At 46.4% G+C, this 18,331-nt stretch overlaps 1 protein-coding gene across 1 annotated transcript in view; it reads left to right on the forward strand.

Moving 5' to 3' along the window:
- Positions 1 to 18,331, forward strand: part of EZR (ezrin) — a 125,786-nt gene that overhangs the window by 62,244 nt on the left and 45,211 nt on the right. Inside the window, exon 4 of the mRNA XM_073575688.1 lies at positions 5,252 to 5,347. Within this exon, the coding sequence (XP_073431789.1) occupies positions 5,252 to 5,347 (96 nt within the window). The remainder of the gene's footprint in view (positions 1 to 5,251; positions 5,348 to 18,331) is intronic.

An 18,331-nucleotide genomic window follows, 5' to 3' on the forward strand; every position in this document is an offset into this window, starting at 1 on the left:
TCCAGATTTGCAGGAACCTCTCTGGTAGAAAGAGCATCCTTAACATGCTCAGCTAAACCTCTCCAAAACATAGGGATGAGGGCTTTGTCAGACCACTCCAGCTCGGAAGCCAGTGTCCGAAAACGAACGGCATACTGACTAACCGAGAGGGATCCCTGAGTCAAAGCCAGTAGCTGTAGAGAGGTGTCGTGCGTGACCCGTGGTCCCAAGAAGACCTGCTTAATAGCTGTTAAAAACTGAGCAGCGGTTCGAACCTCTGGGTCACCACGCTCCCAAAGTGGCGTATCCCACTCCAACGCCTTGCCCGACAGAAGGGAAACAATAAACCCCACTTTGGCCCGTTCCGTAGGGAATCGCGCAGCCAGTAACTCCAGCTGGATAGAGCACTGGCTGACGAAACCCCTACAGGAGGCGCTATCGCCAGAAAATGTATCGGGCAACGGGAGGCAGGTAACTGTCGGCGCGTGGGAGGACGTGGACATACGGGAAACCGCCTCGGCGATCGCCTGTACAGCAGCCGCTGCGATGACACTCTCAAGAGTAGCCAACCGGCCCACTAGCTGGCGAATGCACTGAAGGAGTTGCTGCTGATCTGCCATCACTAGCCAGACCCTGGCGCTAGTATAATGTTAGGAACGGCGGAACGCACTAAATAAAAATGATAATAAAGTGCGTTCGCCGCTCGGGGTCCACAGTGCAGTAGGTGTTACAACCGCTGCTGAGTGATGGCAAGAGCAATATGGCGGTATAATGCGCACGGATTCAACTTCACCCGTAGTGCACAGAGCGAGCTCTGTTCACACACAGAGATGCCGCAACACAAAAACACAAAGAACACTGAACCTGTTAGTGTCACAGAGTTCAGTTAAAATGCACACACGGTATCTGGTCACAGGAACAGGCCCTAAGACAGAGGAGCTGCGTCCTTCTAGACCTACCGTGTGTGCGGCGTTGCTACTGCGAGCGCCAAGGGGGGGCTGCAACTGCAGCGCGGCGTAGGACACTGCCGCTCGACGACAAGGCTGGAAGGCAGGCGCGATGTCGGACGCTAGCGTAGCGGTGCGGTGAGCACAGTGGCTTAAGGCTTGCCACTGACTGGCGCTGACTACTAAACTAATTCCCTATCACCATGCTTAATATCAGAGGGAAGGGGGTTTCAAATGAGTCAGTCACCAGAGTCATACATCCATCACCATTCACACATAGCAGTATAGTCTATACTTTCGCATGGTGGAACGGCCATGCGCGCTTTTTATAGCCGTGCGGGACCTTCCAGATCTCCGAGATGGACCAATGAGATCTGGAACAGGACCTGGGCACATGATTCCCGATCTCCAATGGGAGATCGTCTCGTGAGCAATATTTATGTTTCTCCCTCTCCCATAATCATAATTCTGCTTCACGTCACTTGTCTCATCTATTGCATTTTTTCTGTGCTGTATTGTGCATAAATATGTGACCCTTCAGATTTTGTATTAGTCTATGCCTGATGAAGAGACCTGAGTAGTCTCGAAAGCTTGCAATGTGTTAATATCTTTTCAGTTAGCCATTAAAAGGTATCAACCACTGAGGACTCTCAATTCTGAATATTTTTCTATCTACTGGCTAACACGGTACAAAGATATACATCTTTCCTGTATCATTCATTTGTAGAGATTTCTGACCACCACTTCACTGACAACAGAGCAAATCAGGAACCTGTTCTCAAGATAGACTTGGGTACCACTGATGGCACCTGCATGGATATGCCAAAAGTGTAGCAGATCGGAATCCTCTTTAAATTATGCAAAGTATTTCTATATGCCATAATATAGTTTTACGTAAAACAGAAATAATGCTCAACTTCTCTACTCGACATATCATGAGATTTGTACAGTGTGGGCGAGAGAGAATCAGTTTGCCTTGCTGATTTGATGACCTGTGTAATATCAAATTGTAAAATAACTTTAATTAGCAAATAACAAATGCTTTGTCTATGGAAGTAATCACTATAGAATTAAAATGGCCTCTGTGTTCTCTCACTGACAGAAACCTCTCCTAGGATGTTAGGAAAGGTGCCTGTGAGTATGTGCAATAGGAAGCGCCGCTGCTGTGACATGTAGATAACATGTCAGAATATCATCAAAAAGTGAATTTATTTCAGTACTTCAATAAAAAAAAGTGAACACCTATATATTATATAGAGTCATTACAAACAGAGTGATGTATTTCAAGTGTTTATTTCTGTTAGTGTTGATGAGTATGACTTACAGCCAATGAAAACCCAAAAGTCATTATCTTAGTAAATTAGAATAATTAACAAAAACACCTGCAAAGGCTTCCTAAGTGTTTAAAAAGGTGACTTAGTCTCCACAATCATGGAGAAGACTGCTGACTTGACAGATGTCCAGAAGGCAGACACTGACAAACTCCACAAGGAGGGTAAACCACAAAAGGTCATTGCTAAAGAAGCTGGGTGTTCACAGAGTGCTGTATGCAAGCATATTAATGGAAAGTTGAGTGGAAGGAAAAAGTGTGGTAGTAAAAGGTGCACAAGCAACCAGGATAACCACAGCCTTGAAAGGATTGTTAAGAAAAGGCAATTCAAAAATTTGGGATAGTGTCACAAGGAGTGGACTGCTGCTGGAGTCATTGCTTCAAGAGCCACCACACACAGACGTAACTAGGACATGGGCTACAAATGTCGCATTGCTTCTGTCAAGCCACTCATGACCAATAGACAATGCCAGAAGCGTTTTACTTGGGCCAAGGAGAAAACTAGACTGTTGCTCAGTGGTCCGAGGTGTTGTTTTCAGATGAAAGTACATTTTGCATTTCAAGGTCCCAGTGTCTGGAGGAAGAGTGGAGAGGCACACAATCCAAGCTGCTTGAGGTCTGGTGTGAGGTTTCCACAATCAGTGATGGCTTGGGGAGCCATGTCATCTGCTGGTATAGGTCCACTGTGTTTTATCAAGACCAATGTCAGCACAGTTGTCTACCAGGATATTTTAGAGCATTTCATGCTGCACTCAGCTGACAAGCTTTTTGGAGATGGATATTTCATTCTCCAGCAGTACTTGGCACCTATCCTGTACCAATATCTGGTTTAACAACAACAGTATCACTGTGCTTGATTGGCCACCAAACTCGACTGACCTTAACCCCATAGAGAATCTATGGAGTATTGTCAAGAGGAAGATGAGAGACCCCAAACCCAACAATGCAGACGAGCTGAAGGCTACTATCAAAGCAGTCTGGGCTTCCATAACACCTCAGCAGTGCCACAGGCTGATCACCTCCATGCCACGCCGCATTGATGCAGTAATTGATGCAACAGGAGCCCTAACCAAGTATTGAGTGGATTTACTGAACATACATGTCAGTAGGCCAACATTTCGGATTTTAAAATCTTTTTTCAAGCTGGTGTTATGAAGTATTCAAAGTTACTGAGATTCACTTTTTTGTATTGAAGAACTGAAATAAATTAACTTTTTGATGATATTCTAATTTAGTGAGAATCACTTGTATATCATGTATTTTAATTCAGGAAGGCATAGTGGACAGCAGTGACCGCCTCTCATTATATCAGCACCCATGGTATCCCCAGTATTAGATCAGATAAACATGATGGATAGCAGTGTGAGCAGCCTTTGCTTACCTCAGCAACCCTGGCATCTCCAGTATTAGATCAGATAAACATGTTGGACACTAGTGTGAGCAGCCTCTTCGTACCTTATCACCCACGGTACCTTTAGTATTAGATCAGAAAAGCATGGTGGACAGCAGTGTGAGCAGATTCTTCTTACCTCAACACTGCTGGTATCACCAGCATTAGATCAGATGGACATAGTGGACAGCAGTGTGAGCAGCTTTGTCTTACCTCATAACCATGGTACCTCCAGTATTAGATTGGGTAGACAGGGTGTACAGCAGTGTGAGCAGCCTTTTCTTACATCAGCACCTTAGATATCTCCAGTATTAGATCAGAAAAGGTGGACAACATTGTGTGCAATCTCTCACCTCACCACTTCTGGTATCTCCAGGATTAGATCAGAACATACACTGGGAGCATCTTCCCATACATAAAGGGAAGTTGAAGGAGCTTCTACTGTCCAAGGTCACAGGCATATGTCCTAACATTCTAGGGCGAGTTTCAGTCAGTGTTATAGGATAGCATCTGCAATAATGTCATTAACTTAGAGGGGTATTTCCAACTCCAGTATTCTACCCCAATATATAGTAGGTGTAATAATAATAATATTAGCAAATACCTCCAATTAGAAATGTAGTATAGTTTTTCTGATTCGCTACAACTCTTTCCTCATGTGCAATGTCAAGGTGATCTCATTGAACGGGTCCTTATTCTAACTGCCTAGTGTGAACTAACCTCTGGCTAATAACATGGTAAAGCCTGTATTTATAGGAAGATAGGAACCAAAATGTGATTGGATGTAATTAAAATCACAGCATGGTGAAGGGCGGAGTGCTCAGTCAGAAAGCTAGCATACAAATGACAAAAAACTGACGGCACAACTAGAACTAGTCTGAATATGTGCATACCAAAAAACAGCTTACATATCAAAATAAGGAAATGGTTGCACTCAATTGCATTAAGGCATATCAAATATGAAATATATGAAGTACGAATAGCATAATGGCTTTTGTAATTTAGAAAAAACATATGAGATACTTAGCACAAAATTTGGCCAAAAGATGTGAGCCCATTCACCAACGTCAAGGTGATCTCATTGAACGGGTCCCTATTCTAACTGCCTAGTGTGAACTAACCTCTGACTAATAACATGGTAAAGCCTGTATTTATAGGAAGATAGGAACCAAAATGTGATTGGATGTAATTAAAATCACAGCATGATACTTCATAGAGACTTGTCCAACGTTTTCAATCAGTGGTGGTCCAAGCGCATAGACTCCAACAGAACAAAGAGGGCAGAATCGCTCAGTTTTATGCTGTGCCCTTTTTCTTGACTGACCTTGCGCACTCATCTATTTTTTTTATAAATCGAGGCACCAGGAACAACGCCGTTTGAATCTTTTTTGATATATCATAAGTTTTGTAACATGGTGCCACAGTGGATGTAACACTAGCTGCTATAGATTACGGCTGATCACTTGGAGTGACAGCAGTTGGGCAGCCCACCTTCTTACTATAAGATACGGTCCATAGCAGACAACGCTGGTAATGCTATTCTAACTGAGCATACTTTTAGCTATACATGAGCTTGGGTCTTTAACAAGTTTTCTGTTGCTCCAGGTGGTGAAGACTGTGGGCCTTCGTGAAGTGTGGTACTTCGGATTGCAGTACACAGATAATAAGGGATTCCCAACTTGGCTGAAGCTCGATAAAAAGGTAGGCTTGTCTATCAGTCACTGAGTTCAGAAGTCCATACTAAGTGAATTCCTGAGATGTTGTTGATCCTTCAGCTGTCATCATACAGTAACTGTTTAACCAGTACAGAACTTGTTACACAAATGTCAGTAACTAAGAGAGACTTGGATTGTAGGAAGATATGGATCTAACGTAAAACTCCGGGGAAATTATCACAGTTTCTAAGATAGAACCACTAGTGTTGTTGAACAGCCTGAATAAATACATGCATTTTAATCCCGTTTCCTTATTTCTTGGGAAATGTAATATCATGTCTCTATGGAAACCTGGCCATTTGCACACCTTGTGGAAAATTTCTGCTGAAGAATCCACTGAGTCCGCATTCCTTACTTGCAAAGCCGCCTTGCTCAATGCAGATAAATAGTGTGAGCCCGAAAACAGTCTAGTCGGAATGTGCCCAGGAGTGTGCAAATTGCAGTGTTCATGATGTGAGGATTCACAAGTCTGCAGTCACATATCACATTGAGTGACTGCAGACTTCTAGTTTAAGACTACACAACCCCTTTAACAATGTATTTTTACTAATGTAGATTATGGCCAGTCTTGAATTCTGTGGCTGTCATCCTCAGACTGACACCTAGTCCGGTCATTTGAAATAGGCATTTAAACCAGTCCTCGGTGGCAGCCGCAACAGGGCAGTATTCACTGCTTTGGCTGCTATCTGGTCACCTTTGGCGTTTACTAGGTCCAAAGACGTCATGACATCGTATGAGACCTAGTTATTTGACTTCACGCAACATCATAAAATTCAAAGCCTAGTAACTGCAAAATGCGCCCAGAATGCCAGTCCAAAAATGACAGTTACAGAAGTGGAAACTGTGCAAATCTTTTTGCCTAACTCAAATTTTGATATATTAAGTGGAACCACCAATACTCACTAAACATTAGTAGACATATACAGTCAAATATAATGCCACAGTGAATTACTATTTCGGAGAGCTTGACTGGATGCCGAACAAGGGCAGCTCACTTCTTTTTATATTTTTTTAATATCTTGTCTGTTGTATATACCCTCCTCAATATTAAAATTGCAAAAGTAACAAGGAAATGTTAAGGCATTATGAAGATCACAGAATTTTGTAGGAGCTAAATGCACTTGGGCACACAAATCATCAAGATCTGCTGGCAGCTTCCTTTGCAGTTGCTGACCAATAATGTCCCAGATGTGCTCAACGGAAGATAAGCCTGGAGACGCTGCAGACCATGATAGCATTTTTAGATTATGAAAACTGCTCATATTAGCACAAGAAATATGTGGCCTTGCATTGTCGTGTTGACAAATGGCTGCTGTGACACTTTGGAGAAATGGCCGGATGATTTTCATAATTCCACGACTTGTTCTTCTTGGTGTTGCTAGTTCAATGCTGAGGAGTGTAATGTATTCTACCTTTCGGGATGACATTTATTTTTTATGTGCTTTGACTGCAGGATAGATACAGGCTGATATTCATTGTGACTAAGGGTGCTGTTACACATAGTGACGCTCCAGCAATCCCGACAACGATATGACCTGGTAAGGATCGCTGGTACGTCGCTACATGGTCGCTAGTAAGCTGTCAAACAAGCAGATCTACTCAACGAAGCAGCAACGATACAGCGATCCGTATAACGACCTCGTCGGTCGTTGGGACCTTGTCACACAGCAGCTATTCTGACGACTCAGACCTCGATAGGCGTGCTTCAATGAGGTCGCTCGTCATTGTTATGGCGTCAAATGCAGTGATGCATGCTGGCCAGCGGGACGCCAACGGTCAAAAAATGGCCTAGGACATTCGAGCACAATCAGCGATATCCAGCAGAGGGGCCGGTCGCCGCTATGTGTCACACGTAGCGAGATCGCTGGCAAGGTCGCTGTTGCGTCACAAAACCTGTGACGTTTCAGCGATCCCACTAACGATCCCGCTATGTGTGACGGGGCCTTAAGGCTAGTTCACAGTATTCAAGTAGTCTATACAGGCTGTCGATCCTGGGGCAAACAAGCAAAACGCTCATTCGTTGAGTAAAATTATTTTCTTTTTGCTTGCTCTAAAGCTCATCATACTCAGCAGCACATCTGCTTACACAGGACCTGCACTGCCAAGAATAAGGGGAGCCTATGCACACTTAAGGCCACGTCACACACAGCGAGATCGCTGATTTTGTGACGCAACAGCGATCTCGCCAGCGATCTCGCTGTGTGTGACACACATCAGCGACCGGCCCCCCTGCCGGGTATCGCTGATCGTGCAGCAATGTTCTGGGCCATTTTTTGATTGTTGGTCTCCCGCTGGCAAGCGCGCATCGCTGCGTGTGGCAGCGGGAGACCGACGATCAGCGCGCTCCCAGCGCTGTAAGCAGACGCTGGGAGCTGGTATCTAAGGTAAATATCGGGTAACTAAGGCTAGTTTCACACTAGCGTTACTGGGTGCAGCGCACGGCCGCCACTAAGCTCCGCCCCTGGCCGCGCCCCCTCCGGTAAGCTCCTCCTCTGATTGCATGACGTTGCATGTGATCAGCGTACCCTATATTTAGCGTTGGGTACGCTGATAGTGCGCTGTTACCCTTTTGCCGGCGCTTGCGCCCTTTTGGCGCTGTGCCTAGCGCACAAAAATGCAACACAGTGCGTTTTTGTGCACTAAGCGCAGCGCCAAAAGGGCGCAAGCGCCGGCAAAAGTGTACCAGCGCACGACCAGCATACCCAACGCTAAATATAGGGTACGCTGATCGCATGCAGCGTCATGTGCGATCAGAGGAGGAGCTGACCGGAGGGGGTGCGGCCGGGGGCGGAGCTTAGCGGCAGCCGTGCACTGCGCCCGGTAACGCTAGTGTGAAACTAGCCTAAGCGCGCACATCACTTAGTTACCCACTGTGTACCTTAGATACCTGCGTGCTCGTGCTGGGAGCTGGTATCCAAGGTACACAGCGGGAAACTAAGTGACACGCGCGCTTAGTTACCCGATATTTACCTTAGATACCAGCGTCCTAGCACGAGCACGCAGGTATCTAAGGTACACAGCGCGTAACTAAGTGACGCGCACGCTTAGTTACCCGGTATTTACCTTAGATACCAGCGTCCTAGCTGGTCCTGGTGGCTGGTGAAGCTGCCTGTTTGGCAGCTCACTAGCGATCATGTAGCGAGGCACCAGCGATCCTGACAAGGTCGTATCGTTGTTGGGATCGCTGGTGCATTGTTTAGTGTGACTGGGCCTTTAGTAATCTATTATAGATCATTCAGTGCACATCTGAAGGTAAGACTGTAGAAACAGGCTCATAAACAATCGCCAACTTGTAAATGTGCGCATCACTCAGTGTAGATGAACCCTTAGGGGTACTTCACTCACAGCGAGATCGCTAGCGAGATCGCTGATGCGTCACCGATTTTGTGACGCATCAGCGATCTCGCTCTGTGTGGTGTGGGGAGGTTGAACTGATGGACAGGTCTGCCTGTGGAGAGAGGCAGAGGGATAGCGCAATGTAGGCTGAGATACAGAGAAAGAGGTGTCATGTGGTAGTTTGACCATTAGAGGGCCGTGGGAAGTGTAGGAGAGAGTGACTGTGTAACTGCTATGGGTCAAAGTAACTGCCACTGGTCAAGGTAACTGTCAGGTGATAGTGGGCGGAGCTACCAGGACTGGGAGTATAAAGGCTGAGGGAAGGTTCTGGAAGGTCCAGTCAGCCAGGGGAGCTCACTAGAGAGGAGGATCCGCCGTAGAGAGAAAGACGGTAAAAACCTTTAGAGAGTAACTGACGGTTGAGACGGTCACGGGGGGTGGCCTAAAGGACAGTAGCCGCAGAAGGAAACGGTCTGGGGGTGTACTTTGATTGGTGAAGCGCTGTGGTGGATGTGCCTAGGACAGCCACAGTGAGGAGAGCCACAGAGGACACCACGGCGGTGAAACTAAGAAGTGAAGGTACCCAGGTCTGTGAGCCATAGGACTGTGAAATTCCTGTGAAGAATTGCATCGGTCGTCAGAGAGGTGGCCAATAAAAACGGACCTGTTGAATATTACTCCTGTCTCAGTCTCGTGTCTGTCGGCGGCAAGAAGTGGGTCACCCCCCATTCCTGTTGGATCAGCACCTCCCCTCGCCTATCCTACATTTGGCGTAGTCGACAGGATCACTTGCCACAAATGCAACACCTTCAGTGGCAAGCCTGCTCCCAAGTACCACTGGCCCCCCAAGCTGTGCGGGGTGAATAATTTTATTTTTTTTTTTTCTCCTTCTTTTCCTGTGGATTACAATTTGCACCTGCACTTCGGATTGCTGGATGCCAATAAGTAAAACTGGAGCAGAAAAGTGTACTGTTAAAATGGCTGTGGCATTTCAGCGTCAGGGAAAGACACAAGAGTTTGCAGCTGTAACGGACAATCTGGGACTGCGTCGCATCTGCCCCTGGGGGGAGCGGCTTACATCAGGAGACAGCCGCACTCCCATGCTGGACCTTGGAAAATGGGTGGAGGGGCCGACCAACGCCCCACCCCCAAGCGGGAGTGGCCCTGGTGAAGAGACAGCGTGTGGCTGCTTGGCGCCATTTAGTCTCGGGAACTAGGGCGATATGCGACGCTGCAGCTGCCGTGGCCTCGGACGCCTGGAGTGGAAATGGCGTCAGGAAGTTGAAACCCGCCGGGAGACCTGCCCCTGGGAGCCATTCTCGGTGCCCCGTACCCCGATGCAACCGCCGGTGGAAGAAGCTGGAAAAGTATCTCCCGCAGAGCCATCGGGCCTGGAGGCCGACCCTGCCGGATGGCAGAGTAAAGATCCATGGCAATTGGAGGAGAAGCAGGAAAGCCTGCTGGGAGCCGTGACGCCGGAGAAGGTGAGCGTTCCCCTGGCCCAGCTGGCGGCACTACAGACAGATCCCGCCCCCATGCACAGTGCACCAGACAGGTCCCCGGGCCCTGACGCCAGCCATCGGCCCCCTCGGCCGACCTCCCACTCTCCCGCAACTACGGCCCTGGATGACGTTACTCCGCATGACCAACATCCCGAGCCGCCCCACCTCGCGATGCCGGTGCGGAGCCAACCTGCGGCTGCCCCTGCCGTGATCTGTCTTCCGACCGCGGCCTGTTCACCGGAGCCTGCTGTCCCTTCAGGCCCGCCGCAGGTCACCGCGGCCTACTTACCGACTCCCGTGGCCACCGCTGTCCCATCTGCGGCCATGGCTGCGGCCTACTCATCGGAGCCCGCGGCCGCCTTGATTCCGGCTGCGGCTGACTACACAGCCTACCCGATAACACCTGTGGCCGTTTCTGCCCCGTCCGTTACTCCGGTTGCGGCCTGCTCCCCATTGTCTGCGGCCGCCTCTTCTCCACTCACGGCTGCGGCCCACCCACCGGACTCTGCGGCCTATACCGGACCCTCTGCTTGGGTTGCGGAAATTATTGAAAAGAATTAGGACAAAGAACGGGAGGGGTGGGCGTTACTTCATGAGAAGGGAGAGACCGCCATGTCTGTTCCACGGTCACACGGACGGCTGATATATATGGACACTGGCAAGGGCTACGGCTTTATTAGAGACACCACCGGCTACAAAGTATATCTGAACGTGGCCTCAATTAAGCACGGCCGCGTTCCATGAGAGGGAGACCTAGTCTCCGATTATAAAGAATATTGCCCCCGCGGCTTTTATGCTGTGGCTGTCATCGCCTACCCTGAGGGGTACAAGCCTCCATAAAGAAGCGAGGACTCCTGGGTCTCGAGCATCAGGGACACTCGAGGCACAGAGATACTGCTGGCATTCCAGAGACTTTACGGCTGTGGAGTCCCCTGTTTTAGCGAAACATCGGCCGCCAGGAGGTGGCCTGGAGCACCTGTACAATGGACTGCCGGGACTGCAGTGCACCGTTGCACAATGAGGGGACTGTTCCGCGTCCCCATGGGAAGCATATCCTCCTGGTGCATCAGGGATGCCTAATGAGAGTGTTTTTCTTAAAGGAAGAGGGAGCACCCCTGTCATCAGTTGGTTAATATTTTTTTTTTTGTTTGTTTGTTTGGAGTGTATTGTTTTTGTTTAAAAAAAAAAGTAAAAGTCTAAAAAAAAAAAGTGTGTTCAACAGGTCCCGGGTACTTGGAGTATGCCGACCATGACGTATTCAAGTTGACAGGACAACGAGACAAGAAGAAGGTAGACAGACAGTGGTCCGTGAGTCAGGCCCCCAGTACAACGACACCCCAGAAAGGTTAGGAGGACGCTGACGATGACCTGGTAGGTCAGGGCCTCACTCATGACGTTAAGAGGGTGACAGAAGTGGAGAGCAGTGGGAGGTACACATCCGTAGAGTAGTCCGGATGGACCTAACCCAACCTGAAGGAATTGTCATGGTGGCGTACGCGCTGGTAAGTAAGCCGTGAGCTACTCGGAGCATGATTGCTCCTGGTTTGGTTCAGCCCCCGCGTATCGCGGGCCTGGCCCAACAACCGGTCCGACAAAAGAAGGTGGGAAAGTTTCAGAACGGAAAGGAAGGAGACAAGATTGTCGAGGACGAGAATGAATAAAGGAAGGGGGAATGTGGGGAGGTTGGACTGACGGACAGGTCTGCCTGGGGAGAGAGGCAGAGGGATAGCGCAGTGTAGGCTGAGATACAGAGAAAGGGGTGTCATGTGGTAGTTTGACCATTAGAGGGTGGTGGGAAGTGTAGGAGAGAGTGACTGTGTAACTGCTATGGGTCAAAGTAACTGCCATTGCTCAAGGTAACTGTCAGGTGATAGTGGGCGGAGCTACCAGGACTGGGAGTATAAAGGCTGAGGAAAGGTTCTGGAAGGTCCAGTCAGCCAGGGGAGCTCACTAGAGAGGAGGACCTGCCGTAGAGAGAAAGACGGTAAAAGCCTTCAGAAAGTAACTGACGGTTGAGACGGTCACGGGGGGTGACCCAAAGGACAGTAGCCGCAGACAGAGACGGTCTGGGGGTGCCAAGTGGACGGTGTACTTTGATTGGTGAAGCGCTGTGGTGGATGTGCCTAGGGCAGCCACAGTGAGGAGAGCCACAGAGGACACCACAGCGGTGAAACTAAGAAGTGAAGGTACCCGGGTCTGTGAGCCATAGGACTGTGAAATTCCTGTGAAGAATTGCATCGGTCGTCAGAGAGGCGGCCAATAAAAACGGACCTGTTGAATATTACTCCTGTCTCAGTCTCGTGTCTGTCGGCGGCAAGAAGTGGGTCACCCCCCATTCCTGTTGGATCAGCACCTCCCCTCGCCTATCCTACAGTGGCACGCATCAGCGATTGGCCCCCCCGCCGGGTATCGCTGATCGTGCAGGAATGTCCTGAGCCATGTTTTGATTGTTGGTTTCCCGCTGGCCAGCACGCATCGTGTGGCAGTGGGAGACCAATGATCAGCGAGCTCCCAGCGCTGTAAGCAGATGCTGGGAGCTGTTATCCAAGGTAAACAGCGGGTAACTAAGCGACGCGCACCCTTAGTTACCCGCTAATTACCCTGGATACCAGCGTCCTCGCTGGTACTGATCGCTGGTGAGTCTGCCTGATTGAGAGCTCACCAGCGATCATATAGCGACGCACCAGCGATCCTGACCAGGTCGTATCGTTGTCGGGATCGATGGTGCGTCGTTTAGTGTAACGGGACCATTAATGTAAACATGGCCTCAGCAAAGCCCATTGAAAGCAGGGTCTGTAGTTTTCAAAGCATCTGGAGTGAATAAATCAGTAGCATCTGAGATGGAAAGTTTCTCATTAGCACATAGGAAGTTATTGGATACCAGATAAGTTTTTATTAGGAATAGTAATAGTATTTGTCTGAAGGTAATTTTATAGTAGCCAATGGAGGTCGTTAAATGAAGGCTTATGTTTGCTGAACGGCTGTAAATTAATAGCCAGTTTAAACAGGCTGACCTCATTGCCCATGCACACATAACTATTGGTTATAGCTTGTTCTGCGCAGGGCTGTGGAGTCGGAGTCGTGGAGTCGGAGTTAGTTTTGGTTGGAGTCGGAGTCGGTAGAAATATACCGACTCCGACTCCAGCTTTTAAAAAAATGTATTAATATTTCATAATTGAACTTTCATATGAATTTTATAAATGTTACTCAAATATATATGTTCTATCAAACTATGAACAACAGTGATAAGCAGTTCTGCTGGAGATAGAGACATTTCTTACTGCTTGTGTGTCACTGTTCTCCACTGCCCTTATCTAATCTTATACTTGGTTAACCTCATGCTGCCCCAACCCCCCTACTTACAATGTATGAAACTGAAAGTGAAAATGTGTTGCAAATTCTTAGTAGTAAAGCTCCTCCTCTAGACTAGATCATACTAGGTGTGCGTCTTCCAAGCATCTCACAGCTGCCTGCTACTCAGAAGAGGAAGACTGTAAGAAGTATTATCCTTTCAACAAACTTTGCATCAGTTAACTGTGAGTACATGAGGAATAATAACAGTATTACTGACCACTATATCAGTTGTACGACCTGGCAATAATTTTGTACAATTGTTTTTAGGAAAAACAATTGTCATTTGGATTGTGAATGCAGAATTAAAAACCTGAGAATGTCAAAGAAGCATCACATTAAATCAGCTGTATTTGAACATTTCACCATCACTCAAGATAGAAAACATTATGTCTGTCAGTGTATGACAAATGATCCAGATGAAAACAAATTGCTGTGAAGCCAAGATGAGTGCATATTCAGGCAAAGATCAAAATGCTCCTACCAGAGCTTCTAATCTAAAGAGACATTTACAGCGCTTTCATCCAGAAGTACTGAAAGCAGTGGATGAGAAAGACTGCATCCAAACCAATGAACCAGTGCCCAGCTCTTCCAGCCAAACAAAGGAGCAGAGAACTTTGCAGCCATCAGTTGCAAGATATTTTGTCAGTGACAAAGTTACTGTGACAATGACAGTAGATACATTTAAAAAACAGATCATAGAGCTTGTTGTAAAGGATAGTGTGCCTATTTCATTATTTTCATGACCAGCTTTTATGTGTCTGAATGGGGAAATGGCCCGCAAGCTTGGTGTTTCTCTGGAGAGAGAGAGTATTAGAAAATTAGTAATCGAAGAAGCTTTTAAACAAAAGGAAGAACTTAAAAAAACTCTCAAGGGACGCTTTCTGTTTCTTAAAATGGATGCCTGCACACGTCACAGAGTGAACTATTTTGCCATCAATGTCCGATTTGTTTGTGACAAAAATGAAATAGTTACCAAGACATTGGCAGTAAAAGACACCAAAGCTCATCACACCAGTGAGTTTCTCCAGGTCTTGGTGGAAAAGGTTCTGCAAGACTATGAACTTAAAAAAGAGCAAGTTCTTTCTGTCGTAACCGACAATGCTTCAAATATGATAAGTACTATTAACCCCTTCATGACCCAGCCTATTTTGACCTTAATGACCTGGCCATTTTTTGCAATTCTGACCAGTGTCCCTTTATGAGGTAATAACTCTGGAACGCTTCAACGCATCCTAGCGATTCTGAGATTGTTTTTTCATGACATATTGGGCTTCATGTTAGTGGTAAATTTAGGTCGATAATTTTTGCGTTTATTTGTGAAAAAATCAGAAATTTGGCAAAAATTTTGAAAATTTCGCAATTTTCAAATTTTGAATTTTTATTCTGTTAAACTAGAGAGTTATGTGACACAAAATAGTTACTAAATAACATTTCCCACATGTCTACTTTACATCAGCACAATTTTGGAAGCAAAATATTTTTTTGTTAGGAAGTTATAAGGGTTAAAAGTTGACCAGCGATTTCTCATTTTTACAACAAAATTTACAAAACCATTTTTTTTAGGGACCACCTCACATTTGAAGTCACTTTGAGGGGTCTATATGGCAGAAAATACCCAAAAGTGACACCATTCTAAAAACTGCACCCCTCAAGCTACTCAAAACCACATTCAAGAAGATTATTAACCCTTCAGGTGTTTCACAACAGCTAAGGAAATGTGGAAGGAAAAAATGGACATTTTAATTTTTCCAACACAAATTTCCTTTCAGCATCACTTTTTTCATTTTCACATGGGCAACAGGATAAAATGGATCCTAAAATTTGTTGGGCAATTTCCCCTGAGTACACCGATACCTCATATGTGGTCATAAACCACTGTTTGGGCGTACGGCAGGGCTCAGAAGGGAAGGAGCACCATTTGACTTTTTGAATGGAAAATATGCTGGAATATTTAGCGGTTGCCATGTCGCGTTTGGAGAGTCGCTGTGTGCCTAAACACTGGAGCTCCCCCACAAGTGACCCCATTTTGGAAACTAGACCCCCCAAGGAACTTATCTAGATGCATAGTGATCACTTTGAACCCCCAGGTGCTTCTCAAATTGATCTGTAAAAAAAAAAAGTACTTTTTTTTCACAAAAATTATCTTTTAGCCTCAGTTTTTTCATTTTCACATGGGCAACAGGATAAAATGGATCCTAAAATTTGTTGGGCAATTTCTCCTGAGCACACCAATACCTCATATGTGGTCATAAACCACTGTTTGGGTGCAGGGCAGGGCCCGGAAGGGAAGGAGCGCCATTTGACTTTTTGAATGGAAAATTAGCTCCAATCGTTATCGGACACCATGTCGCGTTTGGAGAGCCCCTGTGTGTCTAAACATTGGAGCTCCCCCACAAGTGACACCATTTTGGTAACTAGAACCCTTAAGGAACTTATGTAGATGTGTAGTGAGCACTTTGAACCCCCAAGTGCCTCACAAAAGTTTATAACATAGAGCAGTGAAAATAAAAAATCATTTTTTTTTCCTCAAAAATGATTTTTTAGCATGCTATTTTTTATTTTCACAAGGGTAACAGGAGAAATTGGACCACAAAAGTTGTTGTCCAGATTGTCCTGAGTACGCTGGTACCCCATATGTGGGGGGGGCACTGTTTGGGTGCACGGCAGGGCGCAGAAGGGAATGAGCGCCATTTGACTTTTTGAAATGAAAATTGGCTCCAATCGTTAGCAGACACCATGTCGTGTTTGGAGATCCCCTGTGTGCCTAAACTTTGGAGCTCCCCCACAAATGACCCCATTTTGGAAACTAGACCCCCTAAGGAACTTATCTAGATGCATAGTGAGCACTTTGAACCCCCAGGTGATTCACAGAAGTTTATAATGCAGAGCAGTGAAAATAAAAAATCTTTTTTTTTTCCTAAAAAAAAATTTTTTAGTCTGCAATTTTTTATTTTCACAAGGGTACCAGGATAAATTGGACCCCAAAAGTTGTTTTCCAGTTTGTCCTGAGTACGCTGGTACCCCATATGTGGGGGGAGACCACTGTTTGGGCACACGTCGGGGCTCGGAAGGGAAGTAGTGACATTTTGAAATGCTGACTTTGATGGAATAGTCTGCGGGCATCATGTTATATTTGCTGAGCCCCTGTGTGCCTAAACAGTAGAAACCCCCCACAAGGGACCCCATTTTGGAAACAAGACCCCCCAAGGAACTTATCTAGATGTGTGGTGAGCACCTTGAACCCCCAAGTGCTTCACAGAAGATTGTAACGCAGAGCCGTGAAAATAAAAAATCATTTTTTTCCCTCAAAAAAAATGATTTTTAGCCCGCAATTTTTTTTTCACAAGGGTAACAGGAGAAATTGGACCCCAAAAGTTGTTGTCTAGTTTGTTCTGAGTATGCTGATACCCCATATGTGGGGGATGACCACTGTATGGGCACACGTCAGGGCTCGGAAGGGAAGTAGTGACGTTTTGGTATGCTGACTTTGATGGAATGGTCTGCGGGCATCATGTTACATTTGCAGAGCCCTTGATGTTCCTAAACTGTGGAAACCCCCCACAAGTGACCCCATTTTGGAAACTAGACCCCATAAGGAACTTGCCTAGATGTGTGGTGAGCACCTTGAATCCCGAAGTGCTTCACAGAAGATTGTAACGCAAAGCCATGAAAATAAAAAATCTTTTTTTTTCCTCAAAAAATGAATTTTTAGCTCGCAATTTTTTATTTTCACAAGGGTCACAGGAGGAATTGGACCCCAAAAGTTGTTTTCCAGTTTGTCCTGAGTACGCTGGTACCCCATATGTGGGGGGAGACCACTGTTTGGGCACACGTCGGGGCTCGGAAGGGAAGTAGTGACATTTTGAAATGCTGACTTTGATGGAATAGTCTGCGGGCATCATGTTATATTTGCTGAGCCCCTGTGTGCCTAAACAGTAGAAACCCCCCACAAGGGACCCCATTTTGGAAACAAGACCCCCCAAGGAACTTATCTAGATGTGTGGTGAGCACCTTGAACCCCCAAGTGCTTCACAGAAGATTGTAACGCAGAGCCGTGAAAATAAAAAATCATTTTTTTCCCTCAAAAAAAATGATTTTTAGCCCGCAATTTTTTTTCACAAGGGTAACAGGAGAAATTGGACCCCAAAAGTTGTTGTCTAGTTTGTTCTGAGTATGCTGATACCCCATATGTGGGGGATGACCACTGTATGGGCACACGTCAGGGCTCGGAAGGGAAGTAGTGACGTTTTGGTATGCTGACTTTGATGGAATGGTCTGCGGGCATCATGTTACATTTGCAGAGCCCTTGATGTTCCTAAACTGTGGAAACCCCCCACAAGTGACCCCATTTTGGAAACTAGACCCCATAAGGAACTTGCCTAGATGTGTGGTGAGCACCTTGAATCCCGAAGTGCTTCACAGAAGATTGTAACGCAAAGCCATGAAAATAAAAAATCTTTTTTTTTCCTCAAAAAATGAATTTTTAGCTCGCAATTTTTTATTTTCACAAGGGTCACAGGAGGAATTGGACCCCAAAAGTTGTTTTCCAGTTTGTCCTGAGTACGCTGGTACCCCATATGTGGGGGGAGACCACTGTTTGGGCACACGTCGGGGCTCGGAAGGGAAGTAGTGACATTTTGAAATGCTGACTTTGATGGAATAGTCTGCGGGCGTCATGTTACATTTGCTGAGCCCCTGTGTGCCTAAACAGTAGAAACCTCCCACAAGTGACCCCATTTTGGAAACTAGACCCCCCAGGGAACTTATCTAGATGTATG

The sequence above is a fragment of the Dendrobates tinctorius genome, unplaced genomic scaffold (assembly GCF_039654945.1).
Source record: "Dendrobates tinctorius isolate UK_male_01 unplaced genomic scaffold, ASM3965494v1 ptg000046l, whole genome shotgun sequence".
NCBI lineage: Eukaryota > Metazoa > Chordata > Amphibia > Anura > Dendrobatidae > Dendrobates > Dendrobates tinctorius.